Below are 23,519 nucleotides of genomic sequence, written 5' to 3' on the forward strand. Positions count from 1 at the left end.
TAATTTTTTTTAAAGATTGCTCGCTGGTAGGTTAGTAATAAAAAGGGTATTCCATTTAATGGCTTTTGTCAACATAATTCCAATGATAAAGAATAAGTGGGTGTAAGAACAAAACTTTTTTTTGTTTGTTTACATTAGCCCGAGTAGAATGATCATGCACTTAGGTAACACACATTCCACATTTGAGACCTTATATAAATATTAGATTTCAATACTGTTTTTTGTGTGACAGCATATTGTGCTTGAATTGTTAAGTGTGGTAATGAATCTTCCTTCTTTTCAGACTATATGCGCTTTGATTTGCAATCGACCAATTATAAAGCCAGAGTACTTTGTGGAATGTATCAGAGCCATTCAATCCAAACAGCAGTTGCCAAAACTGGAAAGGTAAATGGCATGTTTTCAGTACAACAAAGTTGCATTTAACTGGGTTTTTGTTTAATTTAATACTTACATTACTTGCGGGCTAGATAATCATCTTTTCACATTTTTGTTTTTCAGCACCTATTTTCTGAAGTTATACCATTATATTACAGATAAATACTTATTTACTCCTATCATGAGAAGCCCCATAAGCTTGTCCTGTTTAGCTGTAACTGCCATGTCTTATTGCATATGCAATAGTCTGTATTATTCAGCACCTCAGGATATTCTGACATCTACTTGTTGTAACATATGCATTTATATGGCACATAACTACCTGATAAAAGAGATAAATTAATGTATAATAGCATTGTTCTAGTTATGTCTTCCAGAGTATGGAGAGGTTTTTACCTTTTTTTTATTAAAAGTCCTAATTCCAACTAATATAAAGAAGCTGTGATCAATTCAGTATTTTTTTGTAATTCACCTTCTTGCCCTGTGGAAAGAAGTAAAGTGTAGCACCAAAGAAAGTTTTGATTGCAATAATTTGAGTTGCAGCAGACTGCTTAATTTGAAACATTTTACATTCTGGTAATATTCTTGCCTGGAACCCGGAGGAGTTAAAAATCTTAATATATAAATGTGAGTTCTTGGTGTTCATTAGCTGCTTAGAGATGCTACTAGCTCTACCTAGGCCTCATTTTCAGAGGTTGCCATAGAGATCTCTATGGTAATATAGTCAAAGCAGCATGTATACTCTTTTGGGAATAGATACATGAAAAATCTAATTGTCTTGTTTTAAAATAATTATATAAAGCTTATCTCAATTTGAAAACTTATTCTTTCACCATTTTTTCAATTTGTAAGACTAGGTTCATTTTAAGCTTTGGTCATTAACAGAAATAGCCCAAATATGTTCAGTTGCCTGAAATATCAAATTTTTGTGCTTTTGTCTGAAGTTAAAATAAGATTAATACGCCACTAGATAACAAGGGCTAGGTCATGATCTCATATGGAAGAATCACTTTTTATCTTATGTAACCAGATGATGTGCCTGTGGAGTACCTCATTTTACAAGATCAACAGGGCGCGTACTTGGCTGTATCACATGACTACCCAATGCAAATTACACTTAGTTCATGCCAGTGCATCTGAGATTGTCATTTGGTCATGTATATTTCACGTTGTTAGAAATTTAAGAACATAGTGTCAGACTAGAAAAGACTAATGGTCCATTTTAGTCTGCTCTCGTACCTCTGCCTTCAGCTGATATCAAATGCTTCAGACAAAAAGCATTACGCACTTCATGGCTTATTTACACAGAAGTTATTCTGGAATAAGGTAGGGTATGAATTTAAAGTGCTGTAGTTATTCTAGAACAGTTCCACATATGGATGCTCTTATAAACCTTTTTTCTTTGTTAAGTTTAATCTTAAACGGGCAATAACTCTGAATCATGAAGATGAATAGATCTTGTAATTTTATGCTAGCTAGTGTAACTGTAGGTGCTGTTCTTCTATTACTAATTTTTACCTAATATGTTTGCCTCATTAATAGTCTGTCATTAAACATCATAAGTGGAAGGGGTGTTAGTTACCTTTGATATGCTTTGAAATTAAAGACAATATAAAATAAAGTCAAAACAATACATGGAAGTGGTTAGGATTTATGATATAAGAAAAATAAGGTATGCTGAGTTCTAACATGCTTATTGGAAGAAGATCCTTGAGAAGCCATCTTTCATTTTCTATAGTTAAGCAATCCTGTTTTTCCTTCATATATTCTTTTAAATTTGTGAGTAATGGACTCAAGATTAAATCACTGGGAGGGTAAGGTGGGGGTGGAGGGATTGGGGTTTTTGTTTTGGGTTTTCTTTGATTGTCTCAGATAAATGGAGACTGTTTTAGATGTTGAAGGGCTCCTGGAAAGCCAGGAAGAGAGGTTTAATTTTTGCCTTAATATGTCTGAAGCTAATCATTATTGTAATGTTTTAAAGAAAAATTGCTGTTAAATCAAACAATTCTCAATGGAGTATAGCATCATTGAAGAAGCATTATAGTAAACTTATGTGAACTTGCAGTTTGTATGTAAGAACTGTGTTTTGAAAATTGCTAAGAATACTTTGTCAGAGTAATACAAGTATTTCTGGACCAGTAAACTTTTCAAAGTATTAGTTCTGGACTGGTGGCCAGAGAAGAATTTATTGCAGTAGTTACTGGCCATCCCTATCTTTTTAAAATTTAATGGCACATCAAGACCAGTCATTATTCAGAATAATTAGTTCATTTCCTTTTAAGTTACAAAAGATTAAAAAACAAAGATACTTGATACCTGAGAATTTTTCCTTCTCACTCCTACAACTGAATAGCTATGAAAGCTTAAGAGAGCTAAATTATGACCAAGATACTGTAGTACTCTGACCTAGAGCAGAACTTTTCTTCTTTTTAAAAACAGTGGTGACAGATCTGTATGCTACAGACCTTCCAGGAGATCTGGTGATGTTGACCAAGATCACTAAGTTGCTACATGAGAAGAAATCCGTTGATAGTGTAAACTGTGATTAGTGTATCGTAGAATATCAGGGTTGGAAGGGACCTCAGGAGGTCATCTAGTCCAACCCCCTGCTCAAAGCAGGAGCTATCCCCAATTTTTGCCCCAGATCCCTAAATGGCCCCCTCAAGGATTGAGCTCTCAACCATGGGTTTAGCAGGCCAATGCTCAAACCACTGAGCTATCCCTCCCCTGTACATTAGATATACATTAATGGTACTCCATTATCTAGCTGTAAAGCTACTGTTAATGTGTGTTGCCACTGCATCTGCTTCTGAAAATCAGGGTGCATAATGACCATTCTAACTACAGATGTGCTAAAAGGTGACAATATAATTGAACATTAAATGCTTCCTAAAATAGAATTTGACGGATATTTTCTCTTCCTAACATTTTTGTTAACTGTTAAAGCCCCCAGTGGAATTGAACTTCACTAAACATGATTGACACTGAAGTGTATCTATCATTTAGCTTTCAAAGAGATACCTATGCATCAAGCAGATGAGACAGCTCATATAATAAACAGATCTATATTTAAAATAATTACAGTATCTCAGAATGGATGATCCTTAAGATGTAATTTTCAGGGAGCTATTATAAACTTACTTAGCAGCTGCTTGTGTTAAATCTCCAAAAACTCTTTTAATTTTCACAAATAATATATCTGCTTCCTTCCTACACCTCAAAAAAGACGGAGGAGGGGGATTTGGCTGTATATATTAATTAATGTTCTTAGGCAGTGCCAAAGGCCCTGTGGGAGAAACACTTTTCCACTGATCGTTAGGCTAGGAAAAATCAGAATGTTCAGAAGCTGGAGTCTATCAGAAAGCCAGCATGAGTGAAATTACATCAGGTACTCCTGAGGAAATTCTGCTTCAAAAAATTAAAAAATTCTGTGCGCAATATTTTAAAATTCTTCAAAATTCTGCAAATTTTGTCAGCAAATATGGAGGCTCCTGCATGGCAGTGGGGAGCACCCTGCAGTCATTCCCCCCACCCCCTAATGACACGGGTTTGGTGTTGAGGCTACACTTTACCCTGACACAGTGCAAGGGCTCGGTGTACCTCAGAAACACCCCGGGGCCCTGCCCCTCTATACCAGGTGTGGGCAGGCAGGCTCAGCCTGGCAGGATCCAAAGGTGGAGGAGCTTAGTGTGGAGGGACCCAGGTGGGAGTGAGAGGGTTCTGTGTGGGGCAGTCTGGGTGTGGGTGGCTCAGTTGGGGGTCTGGGTGTGGGGGGGAATCTGTGGGCATCCAGGTGTAGCTGGTTGGGGCTCAGCAGGGGAGGTCCGGGGAGAAATCAGCGGGGCTGGGGGAGTGGGGCATGCTGGATTGGGGGGTCCAGGTGCAGCTGGTTCGGGCTCTGTGGCGTGGGTTCTGGGAGCAGGGATGGTGTGGTCCAGATGCAGTGGGATGGGACTCGTTGGGGTGGGGGGTTGAGTGTGGGGAGATCAGCGAGGAGTGGTCTGAGTATAGGGGTAGGGTGTGATGGGTTCCCCTGTGGTGCCACCTGGAACTGGGGTACACTGAGCCCTCTGACCCACCAGCCTGGGCTCCCTCTCACACTGTGCTGCTGTGACAAGTTGAAAAGTCCTCCAAGCTTGCACTTTCACCAGCATTCACAGAGGTAGGGACACACCCAGCTGCAGTCACACGCAGGCTCTCTAACCACCAGCCTCCCAGCCGAGGACCCCAGAGCAGTACTGGCCTTCCCTGGTCATATCTGGCGAGTATATTAATTTAACACCCGATCTGCCTCTTCCTCAATATGAAGAGGACCGTGCACACTTGTGGTAACCAAGCTGAGGTTTTCCCCAGACACCTTAGTCAAACACACTCTGGTTTGGATTAAAATATAAAATGAGTTTATTAACTACAAAGGATAGATTTTTTAAGTGATTATAAGTGATAGCAAACAGATCAAAGCAGATTACCTAGTAAATAAACAAAACCTCAAACTGAGCTTAACACACTGGATAAAGTAGGATATGAATTAGCAAATTTTCACCTTGAGCGATAAACAGGATGTCAGATTCTTAAGGCACAAGCTGCCTTGGTTTTGCAGCTTGGGTTTCCCAGGTTGTCATACACAGGCTAGAAATCCCTTTAGCCTGGGACCATCACTTCCCTCTCAGGTGTTTCAAGGTGTGGTGTTGTAGGGAGAGTGAAGTACCATCATGATGTCATTTCCCCCTTTTATATCTTCTTCCCACTTGCTGGAAAGCTCTTTTGCTGTGACCTGGGTCAAACAGTTCCCATTGTGTAGTACTATCTCTGTGAGGTTTCTGTTCTTCACAGTTCCTGGGGTAATCCTTGTGCTTGTGTGCATTTCCTCAATAAGCCATTCACATTGTTTGGCCTTTTTACTGTTGTACCTGAAAGGCTACTTGTGAGTGTTTTCAACCTCACAACATGTTTCAGTAACACATACATAACCAAACTTCATAACTTCACATATGATAACACATACAATCCAATGAGATATTACTGTCTAGCAGATCAAGACTTTTAGAATGATACCTCACAAGGCATACTTTGTACAAAATATATCCTAATTACATGACATTGGTGAGTATTGGCGTGCCAGGGTGTCACGTGGGGGTCCAGATGCAGGGAGTCGGTGGGGGAGCAGCTCCCATACAGTGACCCCTCCCCGTGTGGCTGAGGAACAATGGGGGCAGGAAGTATGGGGGGGGGTGCGGAGCTTTCTGCATCCAGCGAAGGTTTCTGGGAGTGGATCTGACCTGACCTTGGCTGCTCCATTCAGGGGAAGAGTAAATCCCATTTTCCCCAGCCCAGCTGGAACTATTTGCTGAGTCCGGTAGTAGGTAGGAGCCACCAGCCGGGGCATCGCACACTCCCCTCCCCCCAGCAGTGATTTACCTCTTGCCAGCTGCTCTGGGTGCCCAAAACAACACCCCTGTGGTGCTGGGGAAGGGCGTGTGACCGCTCTTGCAGCTTCCCTTTGCTTCCCTGTCAGAGAGTTATTTTTCTGTGAGGAAGCAAAGAAATCTGCAGGGAACATGGATTCTGCATGCATGCAGTGGTGCAGAATTCCCCCAGGAGTAATTTAGGCTAAAAGGGAAGGGGAAAAAACCAGAACTGACTTGTAATTAAAAATCCCAGTTCATTAGTCAACTCGTGTCTTACCTGAAGATGAAAATGAAAATTTGCCACTTACCTCACTTTCTTTGTAAATTCCGGCCAATGGCAGGAAAACAGGAAAGTACCCCCACAAAGTCCATTACTCTACTAAATTCTGTTTCTGTTCAGTTAGTTGTGTTCTGTGCTACACTTGGCAATTTGTTCTGCAAACCTACTACTCCTGATCTATATAAATTCTAAACTCTCTCTTCTAATACAGGGCTTTCAAGAAGTGACATATGAGTAGAATATAAACCCAAATCTACTTCACTATGCTGTGCACATGCATGTGTGGAATAACTGCTATTGATTGATCTGTGCTTTGTTCTGTCATTCTCTGATATGAGGCCCTGATGCCGCAAATACCTACGTTTTGGAGCTTAAACTGTAAGCATGTGAGTAGTCCTACTGAAGACAATGGGACCACTTGTGCTTAAAGTTGAGCACAAGCTAAAATGTTTCCAGGATTAGGACCTAAATTGTAGATTTTTGGGGGCAGTAGTCATGTGTCTATCTGTACTAGCATTCCACTAGACTCTGTAAAATAAATATGCTGAATCCAGTTTATCCATTGGGCCACTGAAAAACTGTTTTTCTGCTCTACATGTTAATGTGAGAAGCATCTTTTATCACCGGCCAGAACAGGGGAAATGGGTAGTTCTTCAAGATGTGCCCCTGTGGGTGCTCCTCGTTAGGTGAATCTGCACCCCTACGCTTGTAATCTAAGATTTTCAGTAGCAGTGTCTGGTTGCATCACACATGTACTGTCTCCGTCTCGTGCCAACTCTGGTGGTTACATAGTGTTTTGCGTACCCCTGCCCCAGTTCCTTCTCTACCACCCTTGGCTTGAAATGGAGCATTTGGCAGCGCCTCTGAGATTTATCTTTAGCCTATCTTAACTTTTGAATACTAGTTAGTTAATTAGTAGTTAGTTTACTACCCTAAATCTTCCCTGTTTGTTCTTAAAATTTCTTGTAACTTAGGAATTTAGTATAGTATAGTTACCCTCCCTCATGGGAGAAACACTATTCTAACGGAACCCCCCCACCCTCAGGCATCGGTTCCCAAAGGCAGCATCTGACAGTTTCCCTGCCACCCTCTCAGAGGAAGAACACTTTGCCAAAAAGGTAACAAAGAAATGGACTTCGACCTCCCCTCCTCAGGAATCAGACAAAAAGAGATGTTCCCCGACCTGTCAGACCCCATCGTTGCTGACCACACCAAGACCACCCACCTCTGAGATAGCGGGACCATCTGGTACCATGTGAGCCAAAGACCCTAAGCAGGCTGGCTTGGAAAAAGGCACTAAAGGGAAACCTACCATCCCTGCCTCAGTACTGCTGGAACCACTCTCAGATGTGGCACTGAGCAGCTCCACAGTGCTTCAGTCTGTGGTGCCACCTTCTGCCTCCACTGCACATAAAGCACAACCCTCAGCACCAACAACCACGATAAAGACATCGGTACTGCCGACAATACCCTCCTCAGTACCGCTGCAGTTTCTCCACCATAAAGATCTTTTGGCATCCTTGGCACCAGAATCTCCTCTCTTCGGTACCGACCTTACTCCAGCACGCTTGGTACCATGCCAACTTACTGCATTACCCAGATCAGCTCCTCCTTTATCCAGTGAGGAAGATGATGAAGGGAAAAAGTACTCCTCCCATCATTCCTCGCCTATCCACACAGCTACCAAACTGGGTCCACCAGAACATCATGAATACCACCCCAGACTGAAACTCAAGGATGGTACAGACACCCAGGGATGCCACCACTAATGCCATTCCCACACCACAGTGGCCTCACTGGGACCCATGGGCAGCATACCAACAACACTATATGAAGCCTCCCAGTTCATACAGAGAGAGGGTGAGACATTCTCCATCACCCTCTGTACCTGGACCCGCTGAACCTTCAGAAGAGGCAGTTGAAGAACTGGAGGAGAGTTTGGACCAAGACTTCACCCCAGCAACCAATTTTTCATCCTCCTCTCCAGATGATGCCATTATGCCTCCACCACCCACAATGGGGGACAACTTGAAACAGTTCCAGGAACTGTTTAAGAGGATTGAGGTATCATTAGAGATTCTGTTGGAGGAAGTTGTGGACATCCTCCAGACTTCAACTTCTTCCAAGACTTCCCTACCAATAAACAAGGCTCTCATGGACCCAGCCTAGACAGGGGCAACAATTCCACCAACCTATAAAAGGGCGGATAAAACATATTACGTTCCTTCCAAGGGAATGGAATTTTGTTCTCACATCCCACACCAAACACTCTGGTGGTAGTGGTGTGAATGAAAGGGGCAGACAACATCACTTGAGAACCATCCCATATCATAGGGACTGTAAGCAGTTAAACTTTTTTGGATGTAAAGCCTGCTCGTCAGCAACCCTACAGTTCAGGATTGCCAATTATGAGGCATTGGTGGCCAAACAAAACTACACAAATTATTCAAAAATGTCTGAAATTTATTCATTTGCTACTTGAGGACAACAAAGAGCAATTCAAAGCAACCACCTCGGAAGGCCACCTTCTTGCTCGAACAGCCTTACAAGCCGCACTGGACTCAGAAGACACGGCAGCACATTCCATCGCAATGACCATAGTCATGTGATGAGCTTCCTGACACCACCTCTCTGGGTTCCCCAAAGAGATACAATATACCACCGAGGATCTTTCATTGGAGGGCTCAAAGCTGTTCTCAGCCAAGACAGATGACTCGTTCCACAAATTAAAGGACTCCAGGGCAACCTTCAGATCCTTGGGCATTTACACACCTACTCAAAAGAAAAAACGGGAAGTATTACTTAGTGCAAAGAGCAAGATTCGTGCCCTACACCCAACTTCAGAGGCAATATGACCTGCAAAGGTGGAGGCAGAGACCTACTAGATGGAGACTACTCCCTTCTCAGCCTTCGACATCCCAACAACCTCCCTCCTAAACAACAGTTTTGAGGGTTTGGTCGAGGACCTCCCATATCTTCTGCGCTGGAACCATCTGACACCATTCACCCATTCAGAGACCATCTGACTCTATTCCACCCAGTGTAGCAAAACATCACGTCAGACAAATGGCTGCTAGAGATTAAGACTGGTTATTACATTCAATTTACCTCTATCCCCCATCCACCCTCCTTCCCCATCCCTCTTCAGGGACGCTTCTCACAAACATCTACTACAACAGGAGGTAAACGTCTCATATGCCTGGGGAATGTGGAACCAGTACCGGCACAACACAGAGGGAAGAGTTTCTGTTCCCATTACTTTCTAACCCAGAAAATAACCAGAGGATGGAGGCCCATTCTTAACTTAAGAAGACTCATCAAATTAGTGAAGACCCAGCGATTCAGGATGGTCATGCTAGCAGTGATAATTCCAGCACTAGAAACAGGACTAGTTCTCAGCTCTCGACCTCCAGGATGCACATTTCCACATAACGATGCATCCCTCACATAGGAGGTTTTGGTAGATTTGTTCTGGGCAAAGATCACTACCAATACAAAGTACTTCCTTCCGGCTTGTCTATGGCTTCATGGGTACTGAAAGTCCTCACAGTGGTGGCGGCTCACCTCTGCAGACAATGGATCATAATATTCCCCTATTTGGATGACTGCTTTCTCAAAGCCTCGACTCAAGAAGAGAGCCGAGAAGCTACCCAAAGCACAGCAGCTCTCTTTCACACAGCTGGATCTACAGATAAACCAATAAAAATCAACATTCACACCTGTGCAGAGATTGGAATTCATCAGGGCTACCTCCACTCTCTGGAAGCTATAGCCTGTCTGCCCCAGCACAGATTTACCACTAGTCAACCTAATTGCTATAATGCAAGCTATCACACAGACATTGGCCAGGACCTGCCTCCGACTATGAGGCCATATGTCAGCAAACACATTTGTTGTCAAGCATGCCAGACTACACGTGATGCCTGCCAGGCTGTCTCAGGACAGTATATATTCCACACACAAACACGCGTCTTACAATGCCAAGCAAAGTGAAAAACTGTCTACATTGGGGGACTCAACCACACAATATCTGTACAGGAGTTCCCTTCGCACCCCCTTCGTCCCCCGCACACATCAGTGATACTTATAACAGATGCCTCTCTGCTAAGTTGCGGGGCACACCTGTGCAACCATACGATTAAAGGGCATTGGTCCCCATTGGAAGCAACATTACACATAAATCTACTTGCGCTTCGGGCAGTCTGCAATGCATGCTCATGCTTTCTACCCATGATCAGAGACAAAGCCATAAAGATGCTGATGGATAGCATCGCTTGTATGTTTTCTATAAAGTGCCAAGGAGGGGCACGGTCACACTTCCTATGCACAGAAGTTATGCAATGTATTGGTGCATCTGCCACAACGTCGACATCTCAGCCACCTACCTACCAGAATGCCAAAACACCATAGCAGATGCACTGAGCAGAACCTTTTCACAAGACCATGAGAGGGAAATGAACACTGCTGAACATATTCAGATGCTGGGGGTTCCCAACTATAGACCTCTTTGCAACAACCCACAACACGAAGTGCCCATACTTCTGCTCCAGAGCAGGACTGGGACCTGTTCTCTTGGCAATGCCTGTTGCTGCAAATGCAAATACACATCTACTGTATGCTTTTCCTCTGATCCCTCTCCTAGCCAGGATCATAAATACAGTAAGGACTGACAACTCCTGAGTCCTCTTGATAGCTCCCACATAGTCCAGATAAATAAATGTAGTTTTCCTTACTGCTTAAAGATTGTTTCGTGCCCACCATGCACTCCACTTCATCTCCTGTCTCAGGGTGCAGGCTGGTCTACGACCTGAACCTAGCAAGACTCCACCTGAAGGCATGGCTACCCCATGGTTCCAAGACAGTGAAATGACCTTTTTAGAGGGGTAAGGAACTTTCTTTTAAACAGCAGAAGGTCTACATAATATACCTACCTTCACAAATAGAAAAGATTTCATACATTGTGCCAGAATAGCAAACAATGGCAACCACTTTTCCTCTACCAATGGTATTGGATTACATACTGGAACTCAAGAAATCAGCTCTTTCAATGAACTGGATCAGAGTATACCTTGTGGCAATCACGGCATTCCACCATCAAGTGGACGAGTTCTAATCTTTGCTCACCCTACCACCAAAGGTTTCCTCAACAGTCTCTGCCACCTCTACCCTAAAATGTGATCCCCCATTCCATCATGGGACCTCAGTCTGGTGCTGTGGTGCATTATGGGGCCCCCTTTTGAATGACTGGTGACAGGCTCACTTCTCAATGCCTTCCTTGTCATTATCACATCCACCCGAAGAGTGGGAGAACTGGGACCTTCATGGTACACCCCCCATACACAATATTTTTCACAAATTTACCCTATGACCACACCCCAAGTTTCTACCTAAAATAGTTTAGTCATTCCATTTGAATCAACCCATCCATATCCCATCATTCTTCCCAAAACCTCATGGGAACAAACAAGAAGCAATGCTTCATACCCTGGACGTCCAAAGGACGCTAGCATTTTACATTGAAAGGACAGAGTCTTTTAGAAAGTCACCAAAGTTATTTCTTTCCATCATGGAACAATCTAAGGGAGACACCATATCCAAAGGCTGTCAAAATGGATCTCCACCTGCATTGGCTTTTGCTATCGCTAACAACAGATACAAACTCTGTGGAAGAACCACACACACTCCACCAGAGCTTTGTCTACATTGATAGCCTTCTTCAATAATGTGTCCATTGTGGACATCTGCAGAGTAGCAACTTGCGCCTCTGCCCATACATTCACACAGCACTATGTCATATAGCTGGACTCGACATCAGACGCTATACTGGGACTTTTATCATCTGCCCAGACTGCAACTCTGAAGCCCCTCCCTTCCAGAGAGGGGCACTGCTCTACAGTCATTTAAAGTGGAGCACCCACATGGACACTCCTCGAAAGAGAGGAGGTTACTCACACTGTGCAGTAACTGAGGTTCTTTGAGATGGTTGTCCCTGTGGGTGCTCCACTGCCCACCTTTCTCCCCTCTACTTTGGAGTTTTTATGTTAGAAACTGTGATTGAGAAGGGGGGGTTGGTCACACAATTCTGTGTAACTCCCGGAGGTGGCACGAGATGGGGACAGCACATGTGTGACCCAACCAGGTGTTGCTACTAAAAATATCTGATTACAAGTGCGAGGGCGCAGATTCACCTAAAGTGGAGCACCGTCGTGGACACCCATCTCAAAGAACCTCAGTTACTGCACAGGGTGAATAAACTTCTTTTTGTTTTGCTTAATGAAAATGTGTGTGTGTGTGTGTGTGTGTGTGTATGCACATATTGCTGTTTAAAGATGTGTAGCACAGTCAGTGTTAGTACGTGCTTTTCATCTCTTCAAATACATGTACCTTATCCCTGTTTAGAAGAACCACTTGTAGTAGTGAGTAGGTTGTGCAGGAATCCTTGAGATATGGGCTTCTGCTGAGATTGCTGCTGCCTCAAACTACTGATCCAGAATTGAGAGGTTCCATATACGGTTATATAGCCTTTGAAAGATCCAGTCCCTCCTTTCCCCATTTTATAAGTAGTTATAACAGTAGTAAAGAATTACAATATATTTTGATGTCCTGCCTTCAAAGATTTCTTTTGAAATAAACAAAGTAGAAATAAATTGCAGTAAAAGCTGCATAAGACATATAAATGTGAATTTTATAACTTTGTTTCCCCCCTCATTGTAGTTTTTATCCTCCAGTTGATGAGCCTGCTATTGGCCCTGAAAAATTGGATCTGTCTATGCGTCATGAAAGAAAAATGATCTTCAGAGGCAAAACCTTTCTGTTCCTAAGTGCTAAACAGGTAACTGGTCTCTAGGTTGCAAAGATGTACAAGAAGACAATATTGATCAAAGTATTTAAAAGATACTTTGAAACAGAAAATGTATGAAATTAGTTTTGTTTGTAATAATGCACCAGTTAGAACTGAAATGTAACACCTTGTATGTTGATAGTGTATTTAAACTCCACTCATTCAGAAGGTATGTAATAGGGAGTGAAACTTTTGTGGGGGCCTGCCACAGATGTTCAAGCATCTGTGAAACCTGATCTTGATTTTGAGACGTTGTCCTACCCCATCAACAGAAATTGGACCTCAGCCTTTCAATCTGTGTATTTTACTCACTTTCATTTAAAACATCGAGTCATCTCCCTTACCTACGGAAACTATCCACGAATGTCTGATTCCAACTGTCATGCTCTGAAAGTCCACAGACCTCTGAGATTAGAAAAGCAATTGTGCTCGCCAGTTTTATATCAAGTTGATCTGCTGTGGAGTATCCTAAAACTATAGCACCTTTACCCATATGAACTACTGGACAGTCTCTGTTTAAAGAGAGGGATCTCTGCTTGCAGAAGCCTGGATAAAAAGCTGCATTTTGTAACCGTTTTAGTTGAATACATACACAGCTGAAATCTGTACTTGAAGAGTAGGATTAACCTATTCCATTTAGGTTGGTCACTAAAAATGCCTTCTGTTGGGTGTGAAAAACTAATTTTTTGGTTTTGTATCGCAAACCTGGGTGAGTGAGTTTAAAGGCTAATATCTTAATTGCTCCCAGATGTTGCCTACCTGTGCTATTGTAGATATGTGCCTCTTACTTTTTTAAACAAATGAGAAATATAAATGTTCATGGCACTTTACAGACATAAGACCCTACCTTTTACCTCAGGATCTTAGTCAGAGACTCTAGTCCTGCAAAGGAATCTGCAAGTGTAAATCATTACCCCATGTGGATTCTCACTGAAATAACTGAATTCTGCACAGGAAAGAAAAGTCTGCATTTGCAGATCTCTTCACAGGATCAGGGCCCAGTTTGAGACAAGGTATAATGAGAGAAATACTGATGAACACATGATGGCAGCTGGCGGGGAGGTGCGCAGGAATCAGAAAACTTGCAATGGTCTCTTTTGATATTGTCTCTACGATGCCAAACATACTTAATAGAGATTTGAATAATCACTTGCACTAGTAGCATAAGCTCGTGTACGTAAGCACATTACTCCTGGGGGAATTCTGTGCCACTGCCCAGGGCAGAATTTTGCAGAAATTAACGTGCGCACAGAATTTCCTTTCCCCCGCAAAAATGGGCTGCAGTTTTGCTGGCCGCCATTAGGGGCTGCTGGACCCAGCAGAGCCCAACTCGCACACAGAAGACACTGCCGGAGGGGAGGGGGAGAAAGTTAGAGGGTTCCTGGCAGCTGCAGTTCCCAGCATGCCCTGAGGGAAGGAGATGGGGTGTGCAGGAAACTCCATGCGAGCCTGGGACCAAGCATCAGGCTGTTTCTCCCTCTGGATCCCTGGCCGGGAGGAGGCCGCTGTCTCGCCTGGGAGGGCCACAGCTGGGCTCGGGGTGTCTGGAGGGGTTTGGGTGTATTGGCTGGAGGAGGCACTGTGGCTGAGCTTGCGGGGGAGAGGTTGTGGGTGTCTGGGATCCCGACTAGGCTCGGGGATGTGGTGGAGGGGCAGAGAAACAGGAATTGTGTTGTCATAGGGGTTTCCTTAACTCTCTAGTCCTGGGGGAATTTTTGTGTGTGTCTGTATTGTTACAGTCATACTTGCTGACAGGTATTTTTAAATAAATTACCAAAATAATATAAACTGGTGTGATTATGTAAAGTTATTTTGACAAATACAATCTACAGAATTTTCCAAAATTTTAAAATGTGGGCGGAATTTTAAATTTTTTGGTGCAGAATACCCCCAGGAGTAGCACATGTGCATTTTACTTAAAGCTGGCTGAAACTCAGGATTTCCAATTTGCGAGAAATTGCAAATTTTGAAATTTGGTTTTGTTCTCTCACTAACAGAAGATCCAGAAGAAAATTCATTTTGGGAACACTGTCACATGGTATGTTCCCTGGGGCCTGGCAGCTGCTGACTGAAAGGAACGTTCTTGACAGTTGCAACACCCGCTGTTGGGTACTATTCACTAGCAGTGGTGAAACTGACATGAGTGTCTATTTCAGTCAATAGCTGCCAGGTCTCCCAGACTATGTCTACAAGGGGGATTAAAAGGGGATTAAAAAACTTGCAGCTGACCTGGGTCAGCTGACTTGGGCTTGGGCTCCGGGGCTAAAAAATCGCTGTGTAGATGTTGGCAGTCCAAACCCAGATGTCTGCACATCAATTTTTAGCCCCATGAGCCTGAGTCAGATGACCTGGGCAGCTTCAGCTGTGCCATGGGTCTCTTATCTCTGTGTAGACGTACCCTCAGGGTCTGCAGCTCCAGGGCAGACAGACCATGCCCACTGCCTCGGGACTGGGTACCCCAGTGCTTCAGGGTTCCCAGGGCTGATGGTTTGTCAATCTGAACCATTTTCTCGAAACAATTTGGGTTTGACGAACAGGCATTTTCCAACAAAATTCTTCATCAGAAAATTTCCAACTGGGTCTAGATTTACTCAAATTAATATAGTTCTGATTCTAGAATAGATTCTGATATATTCAATATTACTGTTGTTTCAGTAAAAAAGAAAACTAATGGATCTGACTAAATTTAATCTGTTCATTAAATTGCATTTTCTTTCTTGATTTTTAGCATAAGAAACTGAGTCCAGCAATTATTCTTGGAGGGGGAGAAGCAAAAGTGTTGCAAGAAAGAAGAAAAGAAACTGCTTTACTGGTAGCTCCTGAAGTCTGTGTCATTGATGCAGAATTAACTAACTCGCAGGTCCCAGTATCTGACTCAGTGAGAAATTGGATTAATTCCATTATGACTGTGTTACAAAGGTGAAATATATTCTTTTACTTCAATAGATATTTCAGAATTTTAGTATAGTAATTTGGGTTAATTCTTTGTGTACGGATTAAAGATGGGATTTTTTTTTGGAGAGTGTGTTTATTTATATTGCTCAAGAGTCTTACAATAATTTGATGAAATATTGACTAAAACTTTTTGGGGAGGAAAGGATTGTGGTCTTCATAGAGAATTTTGTGTAAGAACATCCAAATGTACCACAGTTAATTGGACTTTGTTCAGTTAAAATGTCTGTTTACTTTTTCCCTTGACCAACTATTTTCTGTCTACAATATAAAAAGGAAAGTCAAGTCCTTTTTTCGTTCTGCCATTTTAAAAAAAAAAGCTATGAATAAAAGGATTGTGAAAAATAGAAGAGAGAATCTATTGGTTAAAGAAACACAAGTGCATTTCTCAACAGATGAATAGGAACTACTTTCCAAATAAACTCTTACCGAATACAAATAAGATCCCAGGAGCAGAGGCTGTGTCATATGTTTTATAGAGGATAACATTGGTAATAATTATGATAAAAAAAACTTTAACTGAACCTAATAGGTTAATAGTATTTAGGCCCACAGATCACCCACGTAGGAAAGAAAACTAGAGAACCTGTCTTGTTTCACGGGAGGCTGTGTGCATGGAAGAGAGGTGCCTCCATAGAAGTCACATCTTGTCAGAAGCACTTGTCTTTCATATTATTTTTCTACTCTCCTCCTGCCCAGTGAATTAGAGGACACTTTATGGGGAAGCACATTAGTTTGACGAAGTGTCCAAATCTGAACTGATTGAGGTAAGGAAGGGAAAGGCGCACTGTCAAGATTACTAGGACTAAAAATGGACCTGCAGTGGCAGTGGGACATTGAAGTTCTCACCTACAAGGCTCATACATTAACATTCTTTCCCTTAAGCCTGCTGTTGGTGCATGAAGCATTTTGTATTGTATGATGGGATTTCTGCCATTTGCCACTCCATCTTTGAACATGTTTTGAGAAGCACATGTTTGGATAAAAGAACAGAGTATTTGGATATAAAAGCTGATGATCTTTGGTACTTAATTTTCTAAAACTGTTTTATTTTTACTAGCAATAATCTCAGAGCCATTCCAGAAGCAGAAATTGGATTAGCAGTTATCTTCATGTCTATGGAAAGATATTGCAACCCTCAAAACCAGCCTGGCATAGGTAATTTTATAAACTTTGTTACTCTGCTGGGGGGAGGGGAAGAAGGAAGGTATTTTATTTTTTGTTAGTAGTATTTATTATTTGTATTACCATAGAACCTAAGAGTCCTAGTCATGGCTGATTATCTTAGTTTAAGCAAAGGAGGCAACATATGTCTTTGTATACAAAAGGGACAAGTAATAGCTAGTGGCCGTTCTCTTTTCAGGCCTACATATGTTTTTAAAATAAATGTTCTTTTCTTTTTTCCATATAGTATTTTTTGCTTTAATGTTTTTATAATTCTTGCACCGAAGATAATCATATTTATAGATGGAAAGAAAAAAGCAGAGACTGACTTAAAATCAGATATATTGTGCAGTGAATATACAAAAATGTATTAAAAGAGTGTTTTGAAATCCACATTTTTAAATGGCACACAGGAACAACATGTATGTAAATCTGCTTATTCCATGCTATCCTGGACCCTTGGAATGAGAACAGTACTGCAAAACAGATGAAGGATGAACAGCAGAAAGTAAAAATAATAAAAATAATAAGAAATGAATGGATTTATAATGCAGTTCCTTATTTGCACTTAAAGGCATTAATCTTTTAAAAAATCTAAAATAAAAATTCAGAACAGTAATAGTTTAGTTGGCCTGAAAATATAATAGGGAAAGGTCTAGACTTCACAGGTTTGGTTTTTGGTGTTTTGTTTCCAAGTATTAGCATAAGAACAGCCATGCTGGGTCAGATCAATGGTCCATCTAGCCCAGTATCCTGTCTCTGACAGTCGCCAGTGTCACATGCTTTTGGCGATTGGAGGTTTAGGAACACCCAGAGCATGAGGTTTCATCCCTAACCATCTTAGCTAATAGCCATTGAGGGACCTATCCTTCATGAATTATTATTTTTGAACCAATTTATACTCTCATATATTGCATTGTATTCACCAATGCAATAAGAGTCTAAATCTATGTGAACAGATCTTAAGTTTTTCCTGTTTTCCAAACGTGTTTGTTTTTTTGGGAGGGGTGGGGGGCAGGGCATCAAGTCTGGGACATGGTTTAAGGGATTAAAATAGTATGTGCTTTGTATCATGTTAATAACCTTAGCTGTATTTACAGGTTTAAATTACATGCTTTTGTATGTAATTTTTAAATTAAGCAATAAGTCCTAAAATGATGGGTATTTCTGGTTCATTGGTGTATATTTTGAGTGCATTCAGGCAACGAGACTGAAGGGTGAGGGTGAAATCCTGTCCCCACTGAAATCAGTGTGATTTTTGTCATTTGCTTCAGTGGGGCCAAAGATTTCATCCCACGTGCCTTGCACCAGATAATGCATCAGTAACCCCTGCTGATGAGGCTTGTTGATTCTTACATGTGTTGAAAAATGCACAAAAGTCAGTTTAAAGAAATAAGCTAGTTTTGGAAAAAACAAACAAACCAATATTCCTTGACGATGAAACAGGAAGTTCATGAGGGAAAGCGGGGTACACAGAACTGGCACAGCCCAATAGGATTTGTTGGTTGATTGTAATGTTTCTTTAAAAACAACAACCACCTGTCTCTGGACATATGTGCATAAATTATATTACAAACCATACAAAATAAGTTGACTAGTATTAAAAAAACCTAATGAGACTTGTCCCATAGTCAATTATGTAAGTAGAGAGAGACAGTCTTCATCCCATCAGGCAAATGCTTGAATAAATGGACTTTGTTCCAGGCCATGAAGGTCATCACACTCACAATCTAATGGAGGAAGCAATTCCAGAATTCAAATGTCACTAAAAGCTATCTTACCCAAACATTCAGTACCATGCACTGTAAGTAAGCATGAGTCAACTTGTTTTTCACAGCAGTACAAAGCAAAACAAAGTGTAGCCACTCACTAAAGAGACCTGTGCGTGATTATAAACAGCTCAGTGTGCAATGGCAGCAAATCACCACTCTCTCTTCCACCTCACCCTACCCCACACACACACAAAAAGAGGAGGATATAGAAGAAAAAATACTGAAAATATAATACCATTATATAAAATTGAAGATATACTCCCACCTTGAGTACTGTGTTTAATTCTGGTTATCTCATCAGAAAAAAGGTACAGCAGAAATGTGGGCAACAAAAATGATTTAGAGACTTGGAAGACTGCATATGTGAAAAGATTATAAAGATTAGTACTGATTCATTCACCGAAGAGGTGATTAAGTGAGGACGCGATAGAGTGAAGTAACAAATGAGATTCACTATGTAAACTGCGTGCTCCTTATTACTGTCTCATGTGAAACAATAAAGGGACATCTGATCAAAACAAGAAGCAAAAAATTTAAAACTAAATAAAGGCAAACAATTAGTAGGATTCAAAAAAGGATTTAATATTTATATGGATAAGGTAAACATCCACATTTATGTTTGCATAAAAATGTTTAAGGATTATAAACCATCCTGCTTCATGGTGTAAGTCAATCAATGATCGACGGGGGTTAGGAATAAATTTCTCCTTTAGCTGGTGTATTCTGTCATAGGATCCCTTCTTGCACTTTAGATGCAAGTTAAATAGTAGTAATCCTGAGTTCCATAAATACCCTGAAAAAATAACTACCATATAATCAGTTTAGATTTCTTGTTTTTTGAATGTTGTGTTTTATGATATGCACTGCTGGGTCTTGTGCTGCACCAATGACAGTTTAATATTAAAGTATTTATTATATTGATGAGAATACTGTGGACCAGAATCCTACAGTCCATCATTACTCAAACAAAGCTTTCATTGACTTTAATTTCAGTGGGATTTTTGACCAAGAAAGAGTCCTAGGATTTCGTTCTTGAAGTTCATTGAATCATAGAAGATTAGGGTTGGAAGAGACCTCAGGATGTCACCTAGTCCAACTCCCTGCTCAAAGCAGGACCAACCCCAACTAAATCATTCCAGCCACGGCTTTGTCAGCCAGGCCTTAAAAACCTCTAAGGATGAGATTCCACCACCTCTCTAGGTAACACATTCCAGGGCTTCACCACCCTCCTAGTGAACTAGTTTTTCCTAATATCCAACCTAGACCTCCTGCATTGCAACTTGAGACCATTGCTTCTTGTTTTGTCATCTGCCACCACTGAGAACAACCTAACTCCATCCTCTTTGGAACCCGTATTCAGGTAGTTGAAGGCTGCTATCAAATCCCCCCTCATTCTTCTCTTCTGCAGACTAAATAATCCCAGTTCCTTCAGCCTCTCCTCGTAAGTCATGTGCCCCAACCCCCTAATCATTTTCATTTCCCTCCGCTGGACTCGCTCTAATTTTTCCACATCCTTTCTGTATTGGGGTGCCCAAAACTGGATGCAATACTCCAGATGTGGCCTCACCAGTGCTGAATAGAGGGGAATAATCACTTCCCTCCATCTGCTGGCAATGCTCCTACTAATGCAGCCCAATATGCCATTAACCTTCTTGGCAACTAAGGCACACGGTTGACTCATATCCAGCTTCTCGTTCACTGTAATCCCCAGGTCCTTTTTTGCAGAACTGCTGCTTAGCCAGTCGGTCCTCAGCCTGTAGTGCTTGGGATTCTTCCCTCCTGAGTGCAGACTCTGCACTTGTCCTTGTTGAACTTCATCAGATTTCTTTTGGTCCAATCAGTCTAGGTCACGCTGGACCCTATCCCTACCCTCCAGTGTATCTACTTCTCCCCACCAGTTTAGTGTAATCCACGATCTTGCTGAGGGTGCAATTCATCCCATCATCCAGATCATTAATGAAGAGGTTAAACAAAACCGGCCCCAGGACTGACCCCTGGGAAACTCCACTTGATACTGGCTGCCAAGTAGACATTGAGCCGTTGATCACTACCCGTTGAGCCCGATGATCTAGCCAGCTTTCCATCTACCTTATAGTCCATTCATCCAATCCATACGTTTTTTAACTTGCTGGCAAGAAAACTGTTGGAGATTGCATCAAAAGCTTTGCTAAAGTCAAGATCTATCACATCCACCGCTTTCCCCATATCCACAGAGTCCGTTATCTCATCATATCAGGTATGACTTGCCGTTGGTGAATCCATGTTGACTGTTCCTGATCATCTTCCTCTCCTCCAAGTGCTTCAAAATGGATTCCTTGAGGATTCCTCCATGATTTTTCCAGGGCCTGAGGTGAGGTGAGGCTGACCAATCTGTAGTTCCCCAGATTCTCCATCTTCCTTTTTTAAAAGATGGGCCATATATTCACCTTTTTCCAGTCGTCCAGGACCTGCCCCGATTGCCATGAGTTTTCAAAGATAATGGCCAATGCCTTTGCAATCTCATCAGTCGACTCCCTCAGATACATTAGATCTAGACCCATGGACTTGTGCATGTCCAGCTTTTCTAAATAGTTCTTAACCTGTTCTTTCACCGCTGAGGGCTGCTCACCTCTTCCCCATACTGTGCTGCCCAGTGCAGCAATCTGGGAGCTGACCTTGTCTGTGAAGACTGAGGCAAAAAAAGCATTGAGTACTTGAGCTTTTTCCACATCATCTGTCACTAGGTTGCCTCCCCCATTCAGTAAGGGTCCCACACTTTCCCTGACCACCTTCTTGTTGGTAACATATCTGTAGAAACCCTTCTTGTTACCCTTCACATCCCTGGCTAGCTGCAACTCCAATTGTGCTTTGGCCTTCCTGATTACACCCTGCATGCTCGAGCTGTATTTTTATACTCCTCCCTAGTCATCTGTCCAAGTTTCCACTTCTTGTAAGCTTCCTTTTTATGTTTAAGCTCACTGAAGATTTCTCTGTTAAGCCAAGCTGGTTGCCTGCCATATTTGCTATTCTTTCCGCAATTCAGGATGGTTTGTTCCTGCACCCTCAATAAGGCTTCTGTAAAATACAGCCAGCTCTCCTGGACTCCTTTTCCCCCTCATATTAGCCTCCTGGGACATCCTGCCCATCAGTTACCTGCGGGAGTCAAAGTCTGCTTTTTTGAAGTCCAGGGTCTGTATTCTGCTGCTCTCCTTTCTTCCTTTTGTCAGGATCCTGAACTCGACCATCTCATGGTCACTGTTGCCCAGGTTGCCACCCAATTCTACTTCCCCTACCAACTCTTCCCTGTTTGTGAGCAGCAGGTCAAGAGGAGCACAACCCCTAGTTGGTTCCTCCAGCATTTGCACCAGGAAGTTGTCCCCAACAGTCTCCCAAAACTTCCTGGATTGTCTGTGCACTGCTGTATTGCTCTTCCAGCAGATGTCAGGGTGATTGAAGTCCCCCATGAGAACTAGGGCCTGTGATCTGGAAACTTCTGTTAGTTGTCCGAAGAAAGCCTCGTCTGCCTCATCCTCCTGGTCTGATGGTCTATTGCAGATGCCCACCATGACATCACCCTTGTTGCTCTCTCCTCTAAACTTAATCCAAAGACTCTCAACAGGCTTTTCTGCAGTTTCATACTGGAGCTCTGAGCAATCGTACTGCTCTCTTACATACAGTGCAACTCCTCCACCTTTTCTCCCCTGCTTGTCCTTCCTGAACAGTTTATACCCATCCATGACAGTGCTCCAGTAATGCCAGTTACCCCACCAAGTCTCTGTTATTCAACCACATCATAGTTCCTTGACTGTGCCAGGACGTCCGTTCTTCCTGCTTGTTTCCCAGGCTTCTTGCGTTCATGTAGAGGCACCTAAGATAGCTAGCCGATTGTTCTATTTTCTCAATGTGAATCAGGAGGCCTCCCCTGTTGCACCCTCCTCCTTGTGTTTCCTCCCAGTATCCCACTTCCCCACTTACCTCTGGGCTTAGGTCACCATCCCCTGGTGAGCCTAGTTTAAAGCCCTCCTCACTAGGTTAGCAAGTCTGCCTGCGAAGATGCTCTTCCCTCTCTTCGTTAGGTGGATCCCATCTCTTCCTAGCAATCCTTCTTTCTGGAACAACATTCCATGGGTTGGAGAATCCAGAGCCCTCTTTCCAACACCACCTGCGTAACCATGCATTTACTTCCACAATTCGATGGTCCCTACCTGGGCCTTTTCCTTCAATAGGGAGGATGGACGAGAACATGACTTGTGCCTGAAATTCATTTATTCTTCTTCCCAGAGCCACGTAGTCTGAACCACTGAAGGTTATCCTTGGTAGTATCATTGGTGCCCACGTGGAGAAGTAGGGAGAGGTAATGGTGCGAGGCTTGATCAGTCTCCTCAGACGCTTGGTCACATCCTGAATTCTAGCTCCAGGCAAGCAGCACGCTGCCTGGAGTTGTATGTTAACTATTGAATCTCTGTGAATTTATAATTAAAATCAGTTAACAGTAATAGTACTGTAATAATGGCTTATACATACACAGAGCCACCGGAAGACTGCTAACTTTTTAATTGTTCCGTATGTTCAACTTGCAGCTAAACAGCTGGTTAGTCCAGGATCAGCTATTCCGCATCCAACCCTTTCTCAGAGTTCGACTGTAGATGAGACCATAATGCCTGTTACTACAAGTGATAACACAGCATATGTAGCTGACACAGAAGCAGAAGAACTGATGGACACATGGTAAAGTACACATTGAA

The 23,519-nt window shown here is 42.4% G+C and overlaps 2 protein-coding genes across 4 annotated transcripts in view; one reads left to right on the top strand and one right to left on the bottom strand.

The window, feature by feature from the left end:
• DECR1 (2,4-dienoyl-CoA reductase 1) overlaps window positions 1-23,519 on the bottom strand; it is a 307,653-nt gene that overhangs the window by 69,551 nt on the left and 214,583 nt on the right. The gene's annotated exons all lie outside the window — the stretch shown is intronic.
• The window catches only part of NBN (nibrin), an 89,900-nt gene that overhangs the window by 25,313 nt on the left and 41,068 nt on the right, over window positions 1-23,519 (top strand). For all 3 annotated transcript variants that reach the window (XM_048841160.2, XM_048841158.2, XM_048841157.2), the window contains exons 5-9: window positions 284-387; window positions 12,781-12,898; window positions 15,636-15,826; window positions 16,920-17,017; window positions 23,355-23,502. In XM_048841160.2, the coding sequence (XP_048697117.1) occupies window positions 284-387; window positions 12,781-12,898; window positions 15,636-15,826; window positions 16,920-17,017; window positions 23,355-23,502 (659 nt within the window). The remainder of the gene's footprint in view (window positions 1-283; window positions 388-12,780; window positions 12,899-15,635; window positions 15,827-16,919; window positions 17,018-23,354; window positions 23,503-23,519) is intronic.

This window comes from Caretta caretta, chromosome 2 (genome assembly GCF_965140235.1).
Source record: "Caretta caretta isolate rCarCar2 chromosome 2, rCarCar1.hap1, whole genome shotgun sequence".
NCBI lineage: Eukaryota > Metazoa > Chordata > Testudines > Cheloniidae > Caretta > Caretta caretta.